Raw genomic sequence first — 19,042 nt, forward strand, 5'->3', positions numbered from 1 at the left:
ACTCCGAGCGCTACTGAGGATATTGATGAGGATGCTGTGGTGGGTGTATTTTGTAATCGTCGGGATGTCGGTGAGCGGAGGGTCCTAGCTGATGATGGAGTGCTTGTAATTATTTTGAAAAAACTTTCAGCTTTTCCTAACACTTTGCCATGAACTCTCGTCAAATGGCGTAACATAGACGAGGTTCCAAGATGGTTAAGGTCTCTCCCTTGACTGACTGTGGCTTGACATACACTACAAATGGCTATACAATTGTTGTCTGGATTTGGGTAGAAATAATTCCACACATAAGATGTGGATTTTTTTGTTTAATGGCCAGGCGTGACAATGGCTTTTTTCTTGTCACGTGCCAGAACTGCTGCCACTGGTGCAGGACTTACACAAACAACCTCATCCTCATCAACATCCTCATTAGCGCCCTTGTCGCCTACACAAATCTCCCCCTCATCCTCTTCTATTTCCAAAGTGGCATCCTCAATTTGTGTATCACCGGCTACACTCTGGCTGTTCAGGCACACATCAGCAGAACTGCTGAAATGGTCTCTCTTTATGGGTACACTAACAGAATGCTCACGATTAGACATCCCACTGCTGGATGGATTCTCCACAGGGATTGGTGTCATTTCTGATTCAGAGCAAACATTATCCTCTAATGCCTTACTGTTATCTTGCAGCTCGGCTTTGACGCTTAACAGTAGTTGTGCACCACTTGTAGGCTCGGTAACATTTTTTGATCTGCCACTAATAGAGAAAGGTGAAGGCCTCATTCTCTCTTTGCCACTGCGTGTGTAGAATGGCATGTTGGCAATTTTTTTTTTATCGGCAGTTAACTTTTCCTCAGTTACACTTCTTTTTCGCTTCACACAGTAAATTTTTTTTGGTGTGTGTTTTTTTGCCTGATTTCAAAAGACTGCGTAGTTTGACATCGCCTTTCCCAGATGACGTACTGGGAACACTACCATCAGGACTGGTGACAGAACCTGGTTGCTGATTCTGCTCATATGTGGACTGCTTTGAATCCATTATGAGGCTCTTACTGCTGTAAAAACTGGTATTAAGATTAGAATGGTATTGAATAGAAACAATAATGTGTCCAATTACTGCTCTGTCCCTGCGCTGATATAGCCAGTGTGACCTAACCCTGCTTTCTCCCTCTGTCAAATGGCGATGGATTACTGTGGAGGCTGGTATTTATGCTTTTCAAATCTCGCGAGAACCGAGCTCAGAAATACGAATACGTCACAATGACATTTTGCCTCGATTTCGAATCCGAACGGGCGGGAGAGTACAGAGCGTGCTCGGCTCCGTACTTGGATAGGATAAATTCGGATGAATTTCGGATCTCTGGGAACCGAGCCACCCATCTCTAGTAAAAACATCCCCATGTGACTACCAGATGCAGGCATGACACCTCAGTGATCACCGACCTCAATCTACTAAGATAATATTGGATCCCTAACATAGTATATAGAACCACATTGAAACATATACATCTATTAATCTAGCTTTACAGAATCCATTTATTATGTATATTGTGGCAAGAGCCCGCTACTGCAGAAGCACACGCGAACAACAACTTCCTTTTTATGGGGCTTTTTTTGTCAGGATGGTAAATGTTTGACACCGTATACTTGTACAGCAATCATGGAGACCCTAAACACTAGCTATACATAGTCCAGCTCTTTCTCAGGACCAGCCAGCTCACCCAGCATTGGTCTCTATGAACAAATGAAACAAACAAGCTTTTATACATGATGCTCCTCCCCCAGCCTTAGCTTGATGGACAGGTGACACACCCACCTTCTCTTTAAAAGAAAACACCCATCACTGCCTCTGTTTGCACAACCAGACACGCCCTGTCTGTTTGCTGAGAGGAAGGATTTCAGACCATGTAAGTTTAACCAAATTTAAACTATTGCTTTTCATACATAAGTCTTCACTCTAGGTGCATTACTGCACAAATGTTTTACTCTACTTCCCTGCTTTCTCTGTATATTGCCAGCTAAATGCCTCCTTTTGTTACAATATATATATTGTAACAAAAGGAGGCATTTAGCTGGCAATATGCAGAGAAAGCAGGGAAGTAGAGTAAATCATTTGTGCAGGGAGACCAACACTGGGGAAGCTGGCTGGTCTTGAGAGAGCTGAGCTATGTCTAGCTAGCGTTTAGGGTCTCCAAGAATTGCTGTGAAATTTGTACAGTGTGAAAACATTTACCATCCTGACAATAAAACTACATAAAAAGGAAGAAGTTGTTTGCGTGTGCTTCAGCAGTAGTGGGCTCTTGCCACAAGTGGTGTCAGGAGTGGGATACTCCGGGAAGCAAGTTTCCGCTACCCAACCCGCGCAGACGTCAACATGGAGGAAGTACTGAGAACCCTTGTGAATGTGGCCACTGCGCAGCAACAGCAGCAAGCTCAGATGCTTAGAGTTGCCGAGGCACAGGTGGAAAACACAAGGCTCTTAAGGGAAGAGTTAAGCCAGGTGAAGCATGACAGAAATGAACCCCCTGGTCCGGTTCTCCAGAAAATGTCGCCAGGTGATGACATAGAAGCATATCTGGTGTCCTTTGAGAGACTTGCAAAAAGGCCAAAATGGCTCCTAATGATTGGGTGAGAGGCTGGCGCCATATCTGACTGGTGAAGCTCAGCGAGCTTATATGGATCTAGATGAGGACCGGGCCTCTGATTATTTGTGCCTAAAGTCTGAGATATTGGCCCGCATTGGAGTTTCCGGGCCAGGCCGAGCCCAGCGTAATCACCAATGGCGCTATGATAAAGAAAAAACGGTCAGAGCGCAAGTGGCTGAGCTTTCTAAAATTTTAAAGAAATGGCTGCAGCCTGAGGAGAATTCACCTTCTCAGATTATTGAAGTTCTGGTGATAGATCACTGCATCCGGGGGCTGAACCGCGATTTACAAAGGTGGGTGCTGCATTCAGACCCACAAACTTATGAAGAGCTTGCCACCGTGGTAGAAAGATTTTGTGCGCTACAACAAATGACTAAAGAACCTGCATTTGTGCCAAAGCCGCTGCCACGCCAAAAGCCAGGTTTGACAATCCTTGCTACAGGGCCCAATGGCAAAACTGCTACGGACAGAGGGCCCGGTGCAAAGCTGTCTAATCTGAAATGTTTTGAATGTGGTGAGCCAGGCCACTTTAAGGCAGAGTGTCCTAAACTACAGGAACCCATGGACTGTTCCGTGGCACATATTGGGCCTGCATTTCCAAGCTGTTTTACCATGAGTCCCACATCAGGAAGTTCTTGTTTGTTCCGGGTGACTGTGCTAATCAACCAAAACCTTGTTCTGGCCTTGGTTGACTCGGGGAGTGAACTCTCATTCGTTTCCAGCTCTGCCTTACCCGAAACCATAACTTCTCGGTTGCCCAAGGTGAAGGTTCTTTGCGTACATGGCACGACAGAGGAGTTTGAAAGAATACTACCAGTCACACTCAAAGACAAAACTGTTATGGTGGTAGCTGCCATAGCACCTAAACTCCTCAGTAAGCGGATCCGGCCACCCATGCCGGCAACTGATGCAATGGTCGGAAGCCCAGTCTTACAGGAACCGCCTAAGAATCCACAACATCTAGACATCGATCTTTGGGAACCGCCCATCCGGAATGCCATCCTGGGAGTCACAGCAGGAGTTCCACAAAAGCATCCAGCTGCGGGGAAACATGGACAGTCCAAACTAGCATTGGTCGGTGATGTCGCAGATGAGCCCACCCTGCCTGTCAGTGAGGATACGGACTGGTCCGCAATACCAATTTTGTTTCCTCTGCAGGACTTTGCTCGAGACCAACTTAATGATGCCACTTTGGAACATGCCTTTAAAAGTGTGACTGAGGTAAATGGGGTAGCGAAAGCCGCCCAGCCTGCAGAAGGTATACCATATTTTATTGTTAAAAATAATTTCCTGTATAGAGTTGCTAATGTACAGGGGGAAAAAGTAGAACAATTAATGGTTCCTCGGGTCCATGTACCCCTAGTGTTAAAAGCAGCACACACACATGTCTGTGGGGAACACCTAGGGGAGGATAAAACACGGGAACGAGTTCTGCTTAGGTTTTACTGGCCCGGTGTACACATGGCAGTGAAAAAGTATTGCCGGTCCTGTCCCATTTGTTAGAGAACCTGTCCCAAACCCATGTACAGGGCACCTCTCATTCCAATACCAATAGTACAAGTTCCCTTTGAACGGATAGCTATGGACCTTGTGGGGCCACTGGACAAATCCGCACGTGGGCACCAATATATACTAGTGGTGCTTGACTATGCAACCAGGTATCCAGAGGCAATTCCCCTATGAAACATAAAGTCCAGCACCATAGCTAAGGAACTTGTATTGATGTTTACACGGTTGGGAATACCCAAAGAAAATCTCACAGATCAGGGTACTCCATTCATGTCTCAACTGATGAAGGACATGTGCCAGTTGCTAGGGGTTACAGCGCTTCACACCTCTGTATACCATCCACAAACAGATAACTTAGTGGAACGCTTTAACTGCACATTGAAGCACATGCTCAGGAAAACAGTGGCTCAAGAGAAAAAAGATTGGGACACTCTTATTCCCTATTTGATGTTTGCCATCCGTGAGGTACCTCAAGCTTCAACAATGTTTAGTCCCTTTGAGTTATTGTTTGGGAGACAGTCCAGGGGTATGTTAAAAAGAAGGGTGGGAGTAGCAAGGTCCCAGGGAGCCAAATCTGGTACAATTTGTGTCCCAAATGTATGAGAGGCTAGGAAAGATAGGGCCCATTGTGCAGCAACATGTAAAAGAGGCTCAGGAACGACAGAGAAAAAGTTATGATAAAAATGTTGTTGTTTGATCTTTCAAGCCTGGGCACAAGGTCCTAGTCCTGGTTCCCACCCAGGAAAGCAAACTTTTCGCCCATTGGCAGGGTCCATATGAAGTTCTAGAGGCTGTCGGTCCTGTCAATTACAGAGTCTGCCAGTTAGGTAGGAGAAGGGAGGAGCAAATATATCATGTTGACCTCCTTAAACCTTGGCATGATGAGGAAACCTCTCCTCGGGTAGTGAGTACTGCCATTGAAAAGTCTAAAGTGCCCATAGAGCCAGCTTTGTCCATTCAGCAGAGACAACAGACAGAAGAAATGATTCGCCGGAACAGGGATGTCTTCTCTTCCATTCCTGGGCGCACTACCTTAATCGAACACGACATTGTCACTGCGCCAGGAGTCATTGTAAAGCAGAAGCCGTATCGTATTCCAGAAGCCAGACGGGTGGACGTGAGAAAGGAGGTCGAGAAGATGCTCCAGTTAGATGTGATTGAAGAATCCACTAGTGAGTGGAATAGTCCCATTGTGCTTGTCCCGAAACCCAATGGGACAATTAGGTTCTGCAATGACTTTAAGCGCCTAAACAGTATGTCGCAGTTTGATGCCTATCCGATGCCACGTGTGGATGAACTAGTGGAAAATTTTGCTGGTAGCAAAGGGTTATTGGCAAGTTCCCCTGACTTCCACGGCCAAGCCAAAGACTGCATTTTCCACCCCTGATGGTCTCTATCAATATAAATTCCTACCCTTTAGGTTCCATGGGGCACCTGCCACCTTCCAAAGGGCCATGAATAAATTGCTACGACCACACACATCTTATGCAGCCGCTTACTTGGACGATAGAGTGATTTATACTCCAGACTGGGGATCACATTTAGCCAAAGTTGAGGCGGTCTTAGCTTCATTACGTTCAGCAGGGTTAACAGCTAACCCAGAGAAATGTGCCATAGCCATGAGAGAAGCCAAATATTTGGGGTACATGTAAAACCCCAGCTAGACAAAGTGGAGGCAGTCAAAAATTGGGCAAGACGCAGTTAAGAACCTTTTTAGGCTTAGTAGGTTACTACAGGCGGTTTGTAAGCCACTTCGCCACTAGAGCTGCTCCACTTACGGACATGTTAAAAAAAAGTTGTCCAGATAGATTAACCTGGTCTGACTCTGCAGAAACCGCCTGGTCTGATCTTCGGTTAGCTCTTTGTTCCTCTCCAGTTCTACAAGCACCAGGTTTTACCCAGCGGTTCTTCCTCCAAACTGATGCTTCTGCTGTTGGCTTAGGTGCAGTCTTGTCACAGGAGAAGAATGGAGTATAAAATCCTGTCCTGTACCTAACTCGTAAGTTGCTTCCAAGGGAACAAAAATATGCCACTGTGGAGAAAGAATGTCTCGCCATAAAATGGGCTACAGAAGCTCTGCGCTATTATCTCCTAGGCAGAGAGTTCACCTTAATAACAGACCATGCACCATTGAGATGGATGCAGAACAACGGGAGGTAAATGCCAAGGTAACCCGCTGGTTCTTGGCATTACAACCTTCCAAGTTCTCAGTAGAACATAGACCTGGGATTCTACACAAAAATGCAGATGCGTTGTCACGAAAATATGCGCTCCTCGCGAAGTCCGCGTCCCCCTACTTGGAGACGCTAGGGGGAGGGATATGTAACAAAAGGTGGCATTTAGCTGGCAATATGCAGAGAAAGCAGGGAAGTAGAGTAAATCATTTGTGCAGGGAGACCAACGCTGGGGAAGCTGGCTGGTCTTGAGAGAGCTGAGCTATGTCTAGCTAGCGTTTAGGGTCTCCAAGAATTGCTGTGAAATTTTAACGGTGTCAAAACATTTACCAGCCTGACAATAAAACTACATAAAAAGGAAGAAGTTGTTCGCGTGTGCTTCAGCAGTAGCAGGCTCTTGCCACAATATATATATATATATCTTTTTTTTTTATAGAAACGAGAGAGCAGGAGTAGGGCACCCAGATAGTGTAGTATTTAAGTGATCCAAAATCTTAGGTGATAGAAATATACGTACCAGGATGTAACATTATTCAGTCATGTCGGAATCTCTTTCCTGAGCTTTCCAAGCCTCATAGCAGGCTCCATGGCATAAAGACTCCTTTTTTGGGGGTCAGAAATGTGCTCACCACTTCCAATCAAAGGTATATGTGCGTACCGGATATAATAAAAACTCAAAGCTTATCTGTAAGCGCAATGAAATGGCTATTGGGTATTTTATGACATACACTATCATGAGCTCTGTTCCATCAGTACCAACATGAGTATATTTTGAAATAGTTATGGTGCTGAATTGTCTTTTTACTGACTTGCTGCTATCAATGATCTAATGAAACAGCTACATTTTGGACTTTAAAAGCAATAATAAAGTTTAGTTTTATACAGAGTATTGGTTTCCAGTCTTGTATGGACAGGAATTTATATATATATATATGCATATATGCATGTCCTTTTTAACATATGGGTGGGTGGGGGGTGCCAAGAACAATTCCATCTTGCAATATTTTACATTTCGGCCTTGGTCTGTCAGCTTGTGTAACAGTCGACAATTTAGGTGTCAACAGTATTATTAGGTTGCCAATGGTGGACAGTATGATTAGGTAGACTATTCAAATGTTGACAGCATTATTATAGTGATAGGGCAATGGATATGGTTAAGGACAGGCATAGGGGTAGGGACAGTGATAGGGACAGAGATAGGGACAAGTCTAGGGATAGGGACAACGTTAGAGTTAGGAATAATACTGTCTACATTTGAATTGTCAACCTAAAAAATGCTGTCTACATTTCAATTGTTGTCCTAATAGTACTGTCGATGTCATATTATTGACTTTATAGCCCTGTGTATTCTGCTGCCCACCAATCATATTATGTTTGGTTTGTTTACCTTTGTGCATGTTGTTTTCAACATATGGATGGGTGGGTGGCCCCAAGGACAATGCCATCTTGCACGATTTTGGCTCCTCCACTTTTCCACAAGAATCTTTAGAAGCCCTTGTTACATTCTTGCACCAAAATTCCCTTTTTAGGGGCAACTCATTTCAATGCCTAACTGTTTTCAACCTGCTACTAGTGCTGCCAACTGCCTGCTGGTTGGGTGACCAATATGCCAAATTCTGTCTCTTAATATCTCAGAATGTGGACTTTCAAATTCAATTGTTCTGTCTTGTCAAGACAGATGTTTGGCAACCAAATCTGCATCTTTGTGAGTTATACAAACTTACTTGTGAGAGAAGGCTAACTATTGCCCAATCTGAACTGTCTGGTTTACATATCACCTAGCCTAGTGGTTTCGTCCTTTTAAAGTTCTACAAATATATAAAAATATTTTTATATACTTTCTATATTGATATACATGACATATTATACATGCTATACTTACATAGTTTCATATATATGTATATGAGTGACGATTCCCCTTGTTTGATTCACAAGTGCAGTGTTACTCAAACCATAAAAAGCACTTATAGTAAAACAAGATGTTTGAAAGCTCTACTCTTGGCTCCTGGTGAATACTCTGCCCAACGATAAGTGCATGTAAAAGTCTGGGTAGGATATTTATTTTGACACCATTTATATGGCCCATCCAGGAGATCTAGTGATGTGACCACGTAGTAAGGTCCAATTTCTATTATGAGAGTAAATATGAGTGGTGAGAGGGGCAACCCTGTCGCGTGCCATTAGAAATCCAGAACGGTGCCAAGGTCAGACCATTTGCCGAAATTATGACAGACAGGGAGCGGTACAGAGCCAAAATACCTCTCAACACATTACCAGAGAATCTCATCGAGCTGAGCAACCCATCCACAAATTGCCTATAAATTACATATTTTATACATGACATATTTATATACTTGCAAATATATACGAGTGACGAGTACCCTTGTTTGATTCACAAGGGCAGTATTGCGGCACACACTAATCTCTATTCACCTAGATCTACCTTACTCATACCATAACAAGCACTTATAGTAAAACGAAGTGTTTGAAAGCTTTGCACTTGGTTCTCATTGTATACTCTACTCAATGATAAGTGCATAGTAAATACCATAAGTATCTATGATGGATACTCATAGACACTTATGCTATTACGTTCCAAATTTATTGTATGCCTAGTCTTTGAAGTTTTTATTGCGGGAGCACTCCGCCTTCGTCGATCATCATCCAAATTTATTTATATAAAGCCATCAAATTATGTTACAGTTTACAATTGGTTATCTATCTACTTCTCTAAATCTGTATATGTATGATTTATACATTCCATATTTATATACATTCAATATTGATATACATTTATACATGACATATTTATATACTTGCAAATATATACGAGTGATGGGTTCTCCTGTTTGGTTCACAAGGGCAGCTTTAGCCTTAGTAATAACAAAAAACAGAGGTAAATCTATGGAATCCCCAGGTGCCTAAATTCCATATATTTATCTCTAGTTTTTGTTATCTCTATCCTGGAGGGTGGGACCTCCTCCTTTTACATTCCCCTTCATTTTGGCAGCCGTTACAGATCTACTGATGAAGAGCGCAGATACTCACATCTAGCCCTTGAATACTATGGTGCCTTAGTAGTTCACACTTCTGCCTCACTGCACTGGGGTCATGAGTATAATTCCCGACCACAACCTTATCTGTGTAGAGTTTGTCTGCTCTCCCCGTGTTAGCGTGGGTTTTCTCCAGGTGCTCTGTTTTTCTCCCACACTCCCAAAAAAACATGCTACTAGGTTAATTGACTGTAAGCCACTATGTGGCGCTTTATAAATAGGTGCTGATGATGATGGGCAGCATTATGGCACAAATTTAAATTCAGCCCAATCTACCTTACTCATACTGTAAAAAGCACTAAAGTAAAAGTAAAAAAACAAGGTGTTTGAAAGCTCTAGTCTTGGCTCCTGGCGAATGCTCTACCCAACAATAAGTGCATAGTACAGAAATAGATGAAGGTGCAGGACACCTTCATCTATTTAGTTTTATCAATGTCTGTATTAACTGTATTAATTAAATGTATGAATTTTACCACTGTCCATCCAATGTACTCTACCTGTTTATGGAGCATAAGTGTCTATGATGGATGCTATGTTCTTTCTTGATTATGAAGTAGATCAGAGAGTAGAGAGGTATAAAAAGTAATCCACTTTTAATGAAGGTACTTATAATCTCTAAAGTATTTTTTTTGCAAGGCTGCCAGATCATCTATTGTGTCCCCTAGTCTAGGACTTGTATATTTCATTAAACTGCCAAGCATTTGTGCCATATTTTTGTGCCATTGCTCTGTCACTAATTTTAACCAGCCAGATTGCTGCAGACTTTGGTGAAAATTGGTGAAAATTGGGACTGTTATGAAGGGATTATTAGAAAATAGACTGGAAATAGATGTCAATGCTATAAATAGTAATATAGGATCAAAAACAGTTTACAATTACATTATTTTACCTATTTTTCGCTATTTTCAATTAAATCCAGATCCAAACCAAAACCTTTCGTGTTTGCTCGAAAAAACTGGTAGCAAACCTGAAACAGGGTACATCTCTAGAATTTATGTATGTTATCACTATGACAGTGGTAACTTTTAACAAATACAGTGCCTTTTACATTTTTAGAATTATGGATACATCAATCAGAACCTCTTAAGTGTCAATAGCAATTTATACCCCACACTTCCAGTCTAACTGCTCTGATTGGAATTATATGGTGTGAAACACACTACTCAACCCAATGACCGGAAACATCTCCACTAACTGACTTTAGTTGAGCAAAGAACTAGTCTTTTAGTAATACTATGAATAGCCCCTTCTCCGTTATTGACAATCACCACCCCTTGAGAAAGTCTTGTTGTCGAAATACGTTGGATACAACTTTTTGATTATACTAGGCACACTGGAAGGCTTGCTCTAAACTAATTGAGTGGCACGCTCTATATCGGTCCACACACAGTTTAGTGAGCTATCTACCAGTTAGACATTATTTATTAAAATAGAGAACTGATCTCAGACCATGTTCTCTACATGATCTTAATAGTTTGATTATCGACACAAATCCAACATGTTTGCAATGTTTTAGTAACACAGCTGATCTTCCCATTTAAGATCTAGCAATTGTCAGCCCCTAGAGACAAATCTTTGTATTCTTACATTTTTTGGTATTGAATGTACTTTATTTTAAGCCTAAAAGGATTTGTTTTAAGTATAGCTATTTTAAATCTAGTTATTCTATATTTTTATTATATGTTTATTACAATAAATTAGTTTTTTTTAGCTATTTTTGAGTTATTAGATGGATTATTTATTTGACACACAATACAATTCCCTTTGACCAAAGAACTCCAAAAAGAACCAAAGGACCACCATTCTACAAAGCAAGGGTCAGATGTACGCACACTCCAGTCTTCTATCATTATTTTGAAAACAATACGAATAACTAATACACAATTACTCCATTGCAATGCTCCAGATGTTGTAGGATTGTGGTACCAAGTAAAACTCTCTATAAAATGAAGGTCAATGGTCCAGGGGTGGAACTTTTGCTTTCAAAAGAGCAGAGCAGAAGCTTCCTCTGAGCATGCGCCAGTCTGCATGATGTATGGAAGTATTTACCCAACTAAATATTCCAAAAGAAATCTCCTCTTGCGCCTGCTTACTACTACGTTTACTTGCTATGAATTATAAATGTTGTACCTCAAATGAACCTAAGCAAAACTCAACTCAGTTGTTAAATTATTTACAAGAACAGATAATTGCCCATATCACTCTGCTTCACAGAGTAGCCAATAGGCCTCCGGGAAGAAACATAGTTCTCATTATGTTATTGTAGAATGTCATCAATCAAAGTTAAAGCCAAAGAGTCAAATGTTTTACAAGCTCACACATAAAAAAGCTATTTGATTTGTTAAAGCATCTAAAAAATGTGGACTCTTTTCTAATTCACTTTTTTTGTGCCAGACAGTTTCTATACAGAAGTAGCAAACCAAAAAATAAAATAATATTAAGTTGCTTGGATTTAGGGGAATTAAAAACTGGAACACAGGAAATGGATTTTAATGGCAGATGGGCTTCATAAACGTCATCTACTGTCTCTGATCCAACCTATCCTTGTGGAGAGGTTAAAGATGAACTCCAACCAAACTAAACAAACCCCAGCAAATCACACTTGGGACTAGATTTACTAAGCTACGGGTTTGAAAAAGTGGGGATGTTGCCTATAGCAACCAATCAGATTCTAGCTGTCATTTTGTAGAAGGTACTAAATAAATGAAAGCTGGAATCTGATTGGTTGCTATAGGCAACATCCCCACTTTTTCAAACCCGCAGCTTAGTAAATCTAGCCCTTAGCCTGCTATGGTGTCTCACAATAAACAATTTTTTAACTGGTGAATTTTATTTTTCATCCATTGGTAGCAGAATGTGAACTGTGTATATGTGAGTCTTTTCACTTACTTCTCTCACTGGTGCAGTGCCTATACCTGAGTCTTATTCTGTGACTTGCTGGCAATGTGGATAGTGATGTCTTCCACCAAGGGACAACTTGAGAGACTCCTTGTACTGTACTAAAACCACATCAAAGGACAGCATAACAAAGACACTGGGCCTGATTCATTAAGGAATGCAAAAAAAGTGAGCAACTTTGAACCTTGGCAAAAGCATGTTGTATTGGAGGGGGAGGTAAATTTAAAATATGGGGACAGATTATAGTTGGGGCAAAGCATGTCCTAGATCAACTTTAAATTTCACTGCAAAAATAAAGCTATCAAGGATTTGTGTGGTACAAGAAAAAACAGCCATTATTTATCCTATGTGCAAAATAATAAACTGTTTGCACCCCTTGCATTGTAACATGGTTTTGTACAGGAGACAACTTACTCATTTTTTTGCCTTACTTTCCTTAATGAATCAAGCTCACTGCTTCTTAAAAATCAGCTAAGTATATTTATTAAGGGAGCAATTTGATTAATGGTGGGAAGTAAATCAAATGGGGGTTGTCAGCATTAAAGGAACAATACCAGTATAACAATGGTGACTATGGATTCACAAAATAATAAACAATAGTAAATGCAGGTGTCTGCCAGGGTCACACCAATACCTCTAACTAGCTAGTGAAAATCTGAACAGTGTTGTCTCAGTTCTACAATCGTTGGATACAGTTAGTGCATTTGTACATTGGTAGCCAATGTTGCATGTAAATAACAGTACTAGTGGATGTGTGTTTATAAGCAGATGACACCTATGATAGCGGACAAGTTTGTGTGCACAATGCCAACGCTGTAAAACTACCAGCAGGTTCTCGCACATGTGTAAGTCTCTAATTTCCCTATATAGTAGCTATATGCATGAAGTAGGTGTCAGTAAAGCTCAGTCTCTCTTGTTTGACACCTGGAACTGTATTATACAAAGGATCACTTATCTGTCAAAATTCGTGCTCAAGTGGATTGGGTACAGCAACGATTGCCATTAACCGGGCCTCCTCTTGCTTGAAGTCCTCTCTGCTAACTTTGGTTCACCGAGGTCAGGAGTCTCCCTCTCTGACTAGGGATTTGCTTGTGATATCACAAAAGGTAGAGTGCCGAAAGGAAAAACACTTCCCACATCCCGGGCAGACATGGAACTTTTCTGCTGGCTATGGGTTCTCTGGAGTCTGGTGGCAATCTCTCTGCTACTGATCTCTCCTCTCCATACTGGTTGTTACATTAGAACAAGGGCTTCCCTCACTTGAATGCCTGTATCCTCCTGGTGCTTCTCTTACCATCTCAAGAACCACTGCATTGCTGAAGGTGTGGGGACCTGGCATCAGTCTATAGGGATTCACTCCCTTTCTGCCTGGGGCCTGCACTGCCCCCCCCCCCCCCCCCTCTTCTTCTGAGGCTCTGTATTGCATTCTCTCACTCACTGTGGATATTTGAATACTATCAAGCATCAATCATGTATATATGCGTTCCATTTGAAAGGAAGTAGGAACTTTAGCGTCAATCGAGAAGATTTGTGTATAATCTTTTAATCATTGTTTAAGAAAATGTTTCTATCTAACCAGATGCTTTGATTGCTTTTCACATGGATTTGTCACATTTCTCATAAGTAACTATGCAGTGGACTAATGGCGATTTGGATTGATCATCGCCAACTTTATCAATCAGATTTGTTAGAGAAAACCCGTTGCTTTGATAAAGACTTTTTTAAGTTGAAACTTGTTAGAGGGGAGTCTGGAATGGATATTTCACAAAGTTGATCGTGCGGTACCCAGTTACAACTGTTTCAGCACTGACTTTGCGCCTTTATCCATCTTGGATCTGCTAGGAAGCAGACCTCTTAAAAACGTTTGGATGCATGTTTAAATTCTTTGCATGTAAGTGTGAATTTTAAAGAATTTAATATTTTATTAAATGGTAGTATACTATTGGAAGTTCCTTTCTTTTCTATGTCAAATGGATGGATCTTTCATGAGATTCTATTTGTAGAATTGAAATACTTGATAATGTGAAGGAGGGAAAATAGAGAGTGTGTTCAAATTGTCAGTACATCTTACTTCTAGTAAGTCTGTGCCTATAAGGGTGATGGTGACAAGTGGATAAAGTATTGGTATTAAATCACTTGGGGGTATATTTACTAAACTGCGGGTTTGAAAAATAGGAGATGTTGCCTATAGCAACCGATCAGATTCTAGTTATCATTAATTTAGTACATTCTACAAAATGACAGCTAGAATTTGATTGGTTGCTATAGGCAACATCTCCACTTTTCCAAACCTGCAGTTTATTAGATATACCCCTTGGACTTTATTGTAACACCACAGCTGAGAGAGATCTATACAACCACATATACTATAATGGAGTGGTGTGATTTATGTTCTTATCCATACCCACTACACTATATTTGCCTTCTTTCCCTTTTTACTTCTTTGGCAGAGAGTCAGCTGCTTCTTCACCATTAGAAGACTTCAAGGCTTTAATACTTGTTGAACATTTCCTTACGCACACCTTGCATTTCATCCCATTATCCCATTATAATGGGGAATGGTGCTTAAAGAATGGTAGCGCCTGTTTATTTTCCTAATCCCTTTTTATATATGTTGGGTTTAAATTAATTCCCGCTATCATTAATGCGTTTGGATTTTTTATTTAATTTGACATTCAACTTCTATATTGTAAGATAATTATTGCTATAAATATTATGTTATAACATTTAAAATCACAATTATTAAGTATTTTTGTGTGATTTGACTGAAATTAAATAATTTTTATAACTGGTTTTTGGCATTACCATTTTTATAGCTTTTGTACACAGGTGAGTTCCTCATGTAAAACAATTATATAATATTTGTCTATAATGATATGGTTTTTTTGTATATTTTGCAGAGTTTGCAAATTATGTGAGGGGTATTGGTCTTCTCAACTAGGAATTAGCATTTAGCAGGCAAAATAATAATGCATAAAACAAAAATCTAAATTGAGTTGCCAGTTGTCCCCTTATACAGATGGCAAAACCTGATGGGGGAATGATATGTGATTGGTAAAGGGCTATGTGTAGTTATTTTTAATTAAGCTTAATTGGACCTGGTAGTTGCTTTGTTCACTTCCACTAATCTTATCCCATGTGTTGTCATTTTAGATGTCTGTATTCAGTTTCAATGGTGCAAAGGAGCTGGTGGGTGCTGTAAAAAGTGTCTCTGTATCACTAGCTCAGGAGGTGTCGCAGACTTACCACAATCACATGGAGAACCTGGCTATGGTGGGAGCCTGCTACGCAGTTTGGAAAGGTCTCAACCTCCTGTGTGGGTGCTATAGTCTGGTGCAGCAGCAGATCTTGTCTCGTCTGTTCAGCAACACCAGCGTTATAAGACAATATGGAGAGTGGGCTGTAGTCACTGGTGAGTGGGACTGATGTGTCAAACATAAAATGTATTATTTTGGCTCATGAAATCCTTATATCAGAGAGCACCATGGATATTTTAAGTGCATGTGTGTATTGTATTGGAGCACACTTGCAATCAGAAGAATCACTTTCTTTCCAAAAGACAATTTTTTGAGGTGGAACACTTAAAAAAGGCACATAGGCACAATTTGTGAAATGAGACAAGTATTTTAGGAAGACAAAGGAGAGTTAGGGAATTGGGGGAGGGAGATGTGGGGAGTAGCCAGTAACCTCAGGGATCAGAGAAGGACAGATTAGCCCGCACTGTAAGAAGAGAGGAAGGCAGATGCACTCACACATGCAAAGTAGTCTAAAAATTATTTTTCAGACATTGAGTATAGCCATAGGCTGGCTGGCAAATTCTGGGGGCGAGACTCTGCTCAGCAGCTTATTAGGAACATTTTAAAGGAAAAAAAAATACAGATAGTCCGGTGACCCAGTCCAAGGTAGCCCACTATGTGTCCGGCTCTGGAAGGCAGATGTTCCCCTGCCCCCAGCCCACCCTGTCCCTGAGTATAGCATCAAAGTAGAGTACCCATGGACGTCAGACTCTGGTAAAGGAAGAATGATCCCATATGAGAGATACTTGTCCAACAGAGGTTAGAAGAGAAAATGGAAAAGGCATGGATCTTGGAGGGAACCATGTACAGAATATTTCCAAGTGGAAAGGTCCCAAACATGAGACAAGGAAAAAAAATAGTCTCTGATTTGAAGATCCACAGGATAGTGAACATTGTAATCATGTCAATCAAGGAAGACTCAATATTTCCCCTAGTCTTGGCACCAGGGAGAGAGTGTATTTGTACACTTTGGGGCCCCGTAACGGAAAATCAACAAATTTGTACTGTGCATACCCAGAAAACATGCAGCGCACACATGGCCGAATGCAGAGTAGTACATATTTGCACTTATGACTGGGACAGATTAGGGAAGTAGCAGTCTAATATAGGTCGAATACAGTAAAAATGTGTTCCCGCAATGCAGACCAGCACGGGGATGCATATAGGCTTGTGAGGAGCTGTATCTTTTGCACCTGCTACAAGAAAGGTGTATATAGACACTCATGATGATGACTGTCACCAACACTAGATAGCCACTTATGATTGGCTGATTGTGAATTCACAAGAGAAAATGGTTAACATATTTTTTTGTACCCCTAATAGCAAATGTGTTTTTTTTCAAAACAATTGTTAACAAACTTTTGTTGTGCTTAGGACCTGGTCTTGTGTATTTATCCGGAATGCAACTTAACATGCCTACGACTTCCTACAACATACGGGTGTAAATACACTATTTTTACAGGTGTATTTTTTAAGCTTAAATTACTCCCAATTTGCAGCCAACTTGTCATCATTGAACGAGATGAGAGCTCTGATAGAATTCTTTAAGATCAGAGACACCACGGGGTATATTTGCTAAACTGCGGGTTTAAAAAACTCGAGATGTTCCCTATAGCAACCAATCAGATTCTGGTTTCATTTATTTATTGCATTCTACAAAATGACAGCTAGAATCTGATTGGTTGCTATAAGCAACAGCTCCACTTTTTCAAACCCGCAGTTTAATAAATATACCCCTAAGACTTCCATCCCTGGTGTAACGGTATTGAGTGCTCAGATTTATTTGCGGCTACCTTCATGCCAAAAGAGATGCAGAGATCAGTTTTTGGAGATTGCGTAGGTAGCTTTCAGGGACTTTATCTGTTAAGATTGGAACAAGTACAGTAAGCATGATAGCAAATATATTTTAATTGAAATGTCCCAGCTTGGTCATGAAAAAAAAAACTTGTACCAATGCTTGAAGTCCTGTATAAGGCTAACAATGGGAGGAAGTTGTTCAAATACTTTTTTCATTTTTTTAATGTTTAGACTATTCACACCTTTTTTACAAGTTTGAAATCTATATCATGTTTTTACTCCAGGAGCTACAGATGGAATTGGTAAAGCATATGCTGAGGAACTGGCAAGTCATGGTGTGAACATCACCTTATTAGGCCGCAACATTGAGAAGCTCCAAAAAGTGTCTGTAGCAATATCCGCAACCTATAGAGTGAAAACCCGTTTCATAGTGGCTGATCTCAGCAAGGGCCGTGAAGTCTTTCCACCCATTAAGGAGGCTCTTAAAGACGTGGATGTAGGCATATTGGTTAACAATGCTGGAGCGTATTATGAGTACCCTACATGCTTTACTGAAGTACCAGAGGAAAACAATTGGGAGATTATCAATGTCAACATTGGTGCAGCTGTTATGATGGTATATGTGGTGCTCCCAGGCATGGTACAGCGGAGGAGGGGAGCCATTATCAATGTGGGCTCTGCAGCGTGTTGCAAGCCCACTCCTCAAATGACTGTGTATGCCGCCTCCAAGGTAAACCATCTTTTTCAAAGCAGAACTTAACTCCAGAGGTATTTTCAAAATGCTTTTATTTTCCTTTATTCTCTTCCAGAATAACCTTGTCCATATTATAAGATAGCCTAACAGTCTTGTATTCCGACATACTGCCACACACAGTATAATTGAGTATTAGTATATCTACTGTTATAGTATATTATAATATGCTATACTCTAATGTGGTATCATAATTCAACACATTTTGGAGAGCACATTCCTAAAGCTATTAATGTCTATTAAATGTGTAATGGGTAATAATATCTAACACCTGCTGTATGTAAATGTAAATGCAAGGGCTGCCATTAGGATCCAGAATAAAGTGTTAAATGGCAAATGTAAATAGATAAACCCATTTTACTATAACCAGAAAAAGGATGATCATTTTGACCCAGGGTGAGCACTAGCGATGGGCACATGGCACAGAAGAAGTGCAAGTCATAATAATGTGAAATGTTGGATGAGCATTACACATACACACTAACACAAAACATGGTGACCCCCGTCCTTAGCTATGCCCTGACATTACAGAGAACACACTTGGTCACTTCCAGACTCTTAAGGCAACTTTTCACTTTTCCACACTCCTGAAATGTTGGGCAAAGTCATATACCATCATTCCCCTGCTTTAGGGGCGCTCATTGCTTGTTTGCGCAGATCCCTGGGGTTTGCCAGGATTGGTGGTAGTGTGTTATTCTGTGAGGAGTTTGTATGTTCTCCCTGAGTTTGCGTGGGTTTCCTCCCACACTCCAAAAACATACTGGTAGGTTAATTGGCTGCTATCAAAATTGACCCTAGTCCGTCTCTGTGTGTGTATATTAGGGAATTTAGACTGTAAGCACCAATGGGGCAGGGACTGATGTGAATTAGTTCTCTGTACAGCGCTGCGGAATTAGTGGAGCTATATAAATAACTGATGATGATGACCTCTGGAG

The 19,042-nt window shown here is 40.9% G+C and overlaps 1 protein-coding gene and 1 long non-coding RNA gene across 3 annotated transcripts in view; one reads left to right on the plus strand and one right to left on the minus strand.

Annotated features, from left to right (window-relative positions):
* The window catches only part of LOC142104313 (uncharacterized), a 29,921-nt gene extending 17,583 nt beyond the window's left edge, over nucleotides 1-12,338 (minus strand). For both annotated transcript variants that reach the window (XR_012679555.1, XR_012679554.1), the window contains exon 1: nucleotides 12,255-12,338. This is a non-coding gene — a long non-coding RNA (uncharacterized LOC142104313). The remainder of the gene's footprint in view (nucleotides 1-12,254) is intronic.
* LOC142104315 (inactive hydroxysteroid dehydrogenase-like protein 1) overlaps nucleotides 1-19,042 on the plus strand; it is a 55,794-nt gene that overhangs the window by 23,505 nt on the left and 13,247 nt on the right. The window contains exons 2-3 of the mRNA XM_075188910.1: nucleotides 15,417-15,675; nucleotides 17,641-18,086. Coding sequence (XP_075045011.1) covers nucleotides 15,417-15,675; nucleotides 17,641-18,086 — 705 coding nt within the window. The remainder of the gene's footprint in view (nucleotides 1-15,416; nucleotides 15,676-17,640; nucleotides 18,087-19,042) is intronic.

Source organism: Mixophyes fleayi, chromosome 10, assembly GCF_038048845.1.
Source record: "Mixophyes fleayi isolate aMixFle1 chromosome 10, aMixFle1.hap1, whole genome shotgun sequence".
In the NCBI taxonomy this organism is placed as follows: domain Eukaryota; kingdom Metazoa; phylum Chordata; class Amphibia; order Anura; family Limnodynastidae; genus Mixophyes; species Mixophyes fleayi.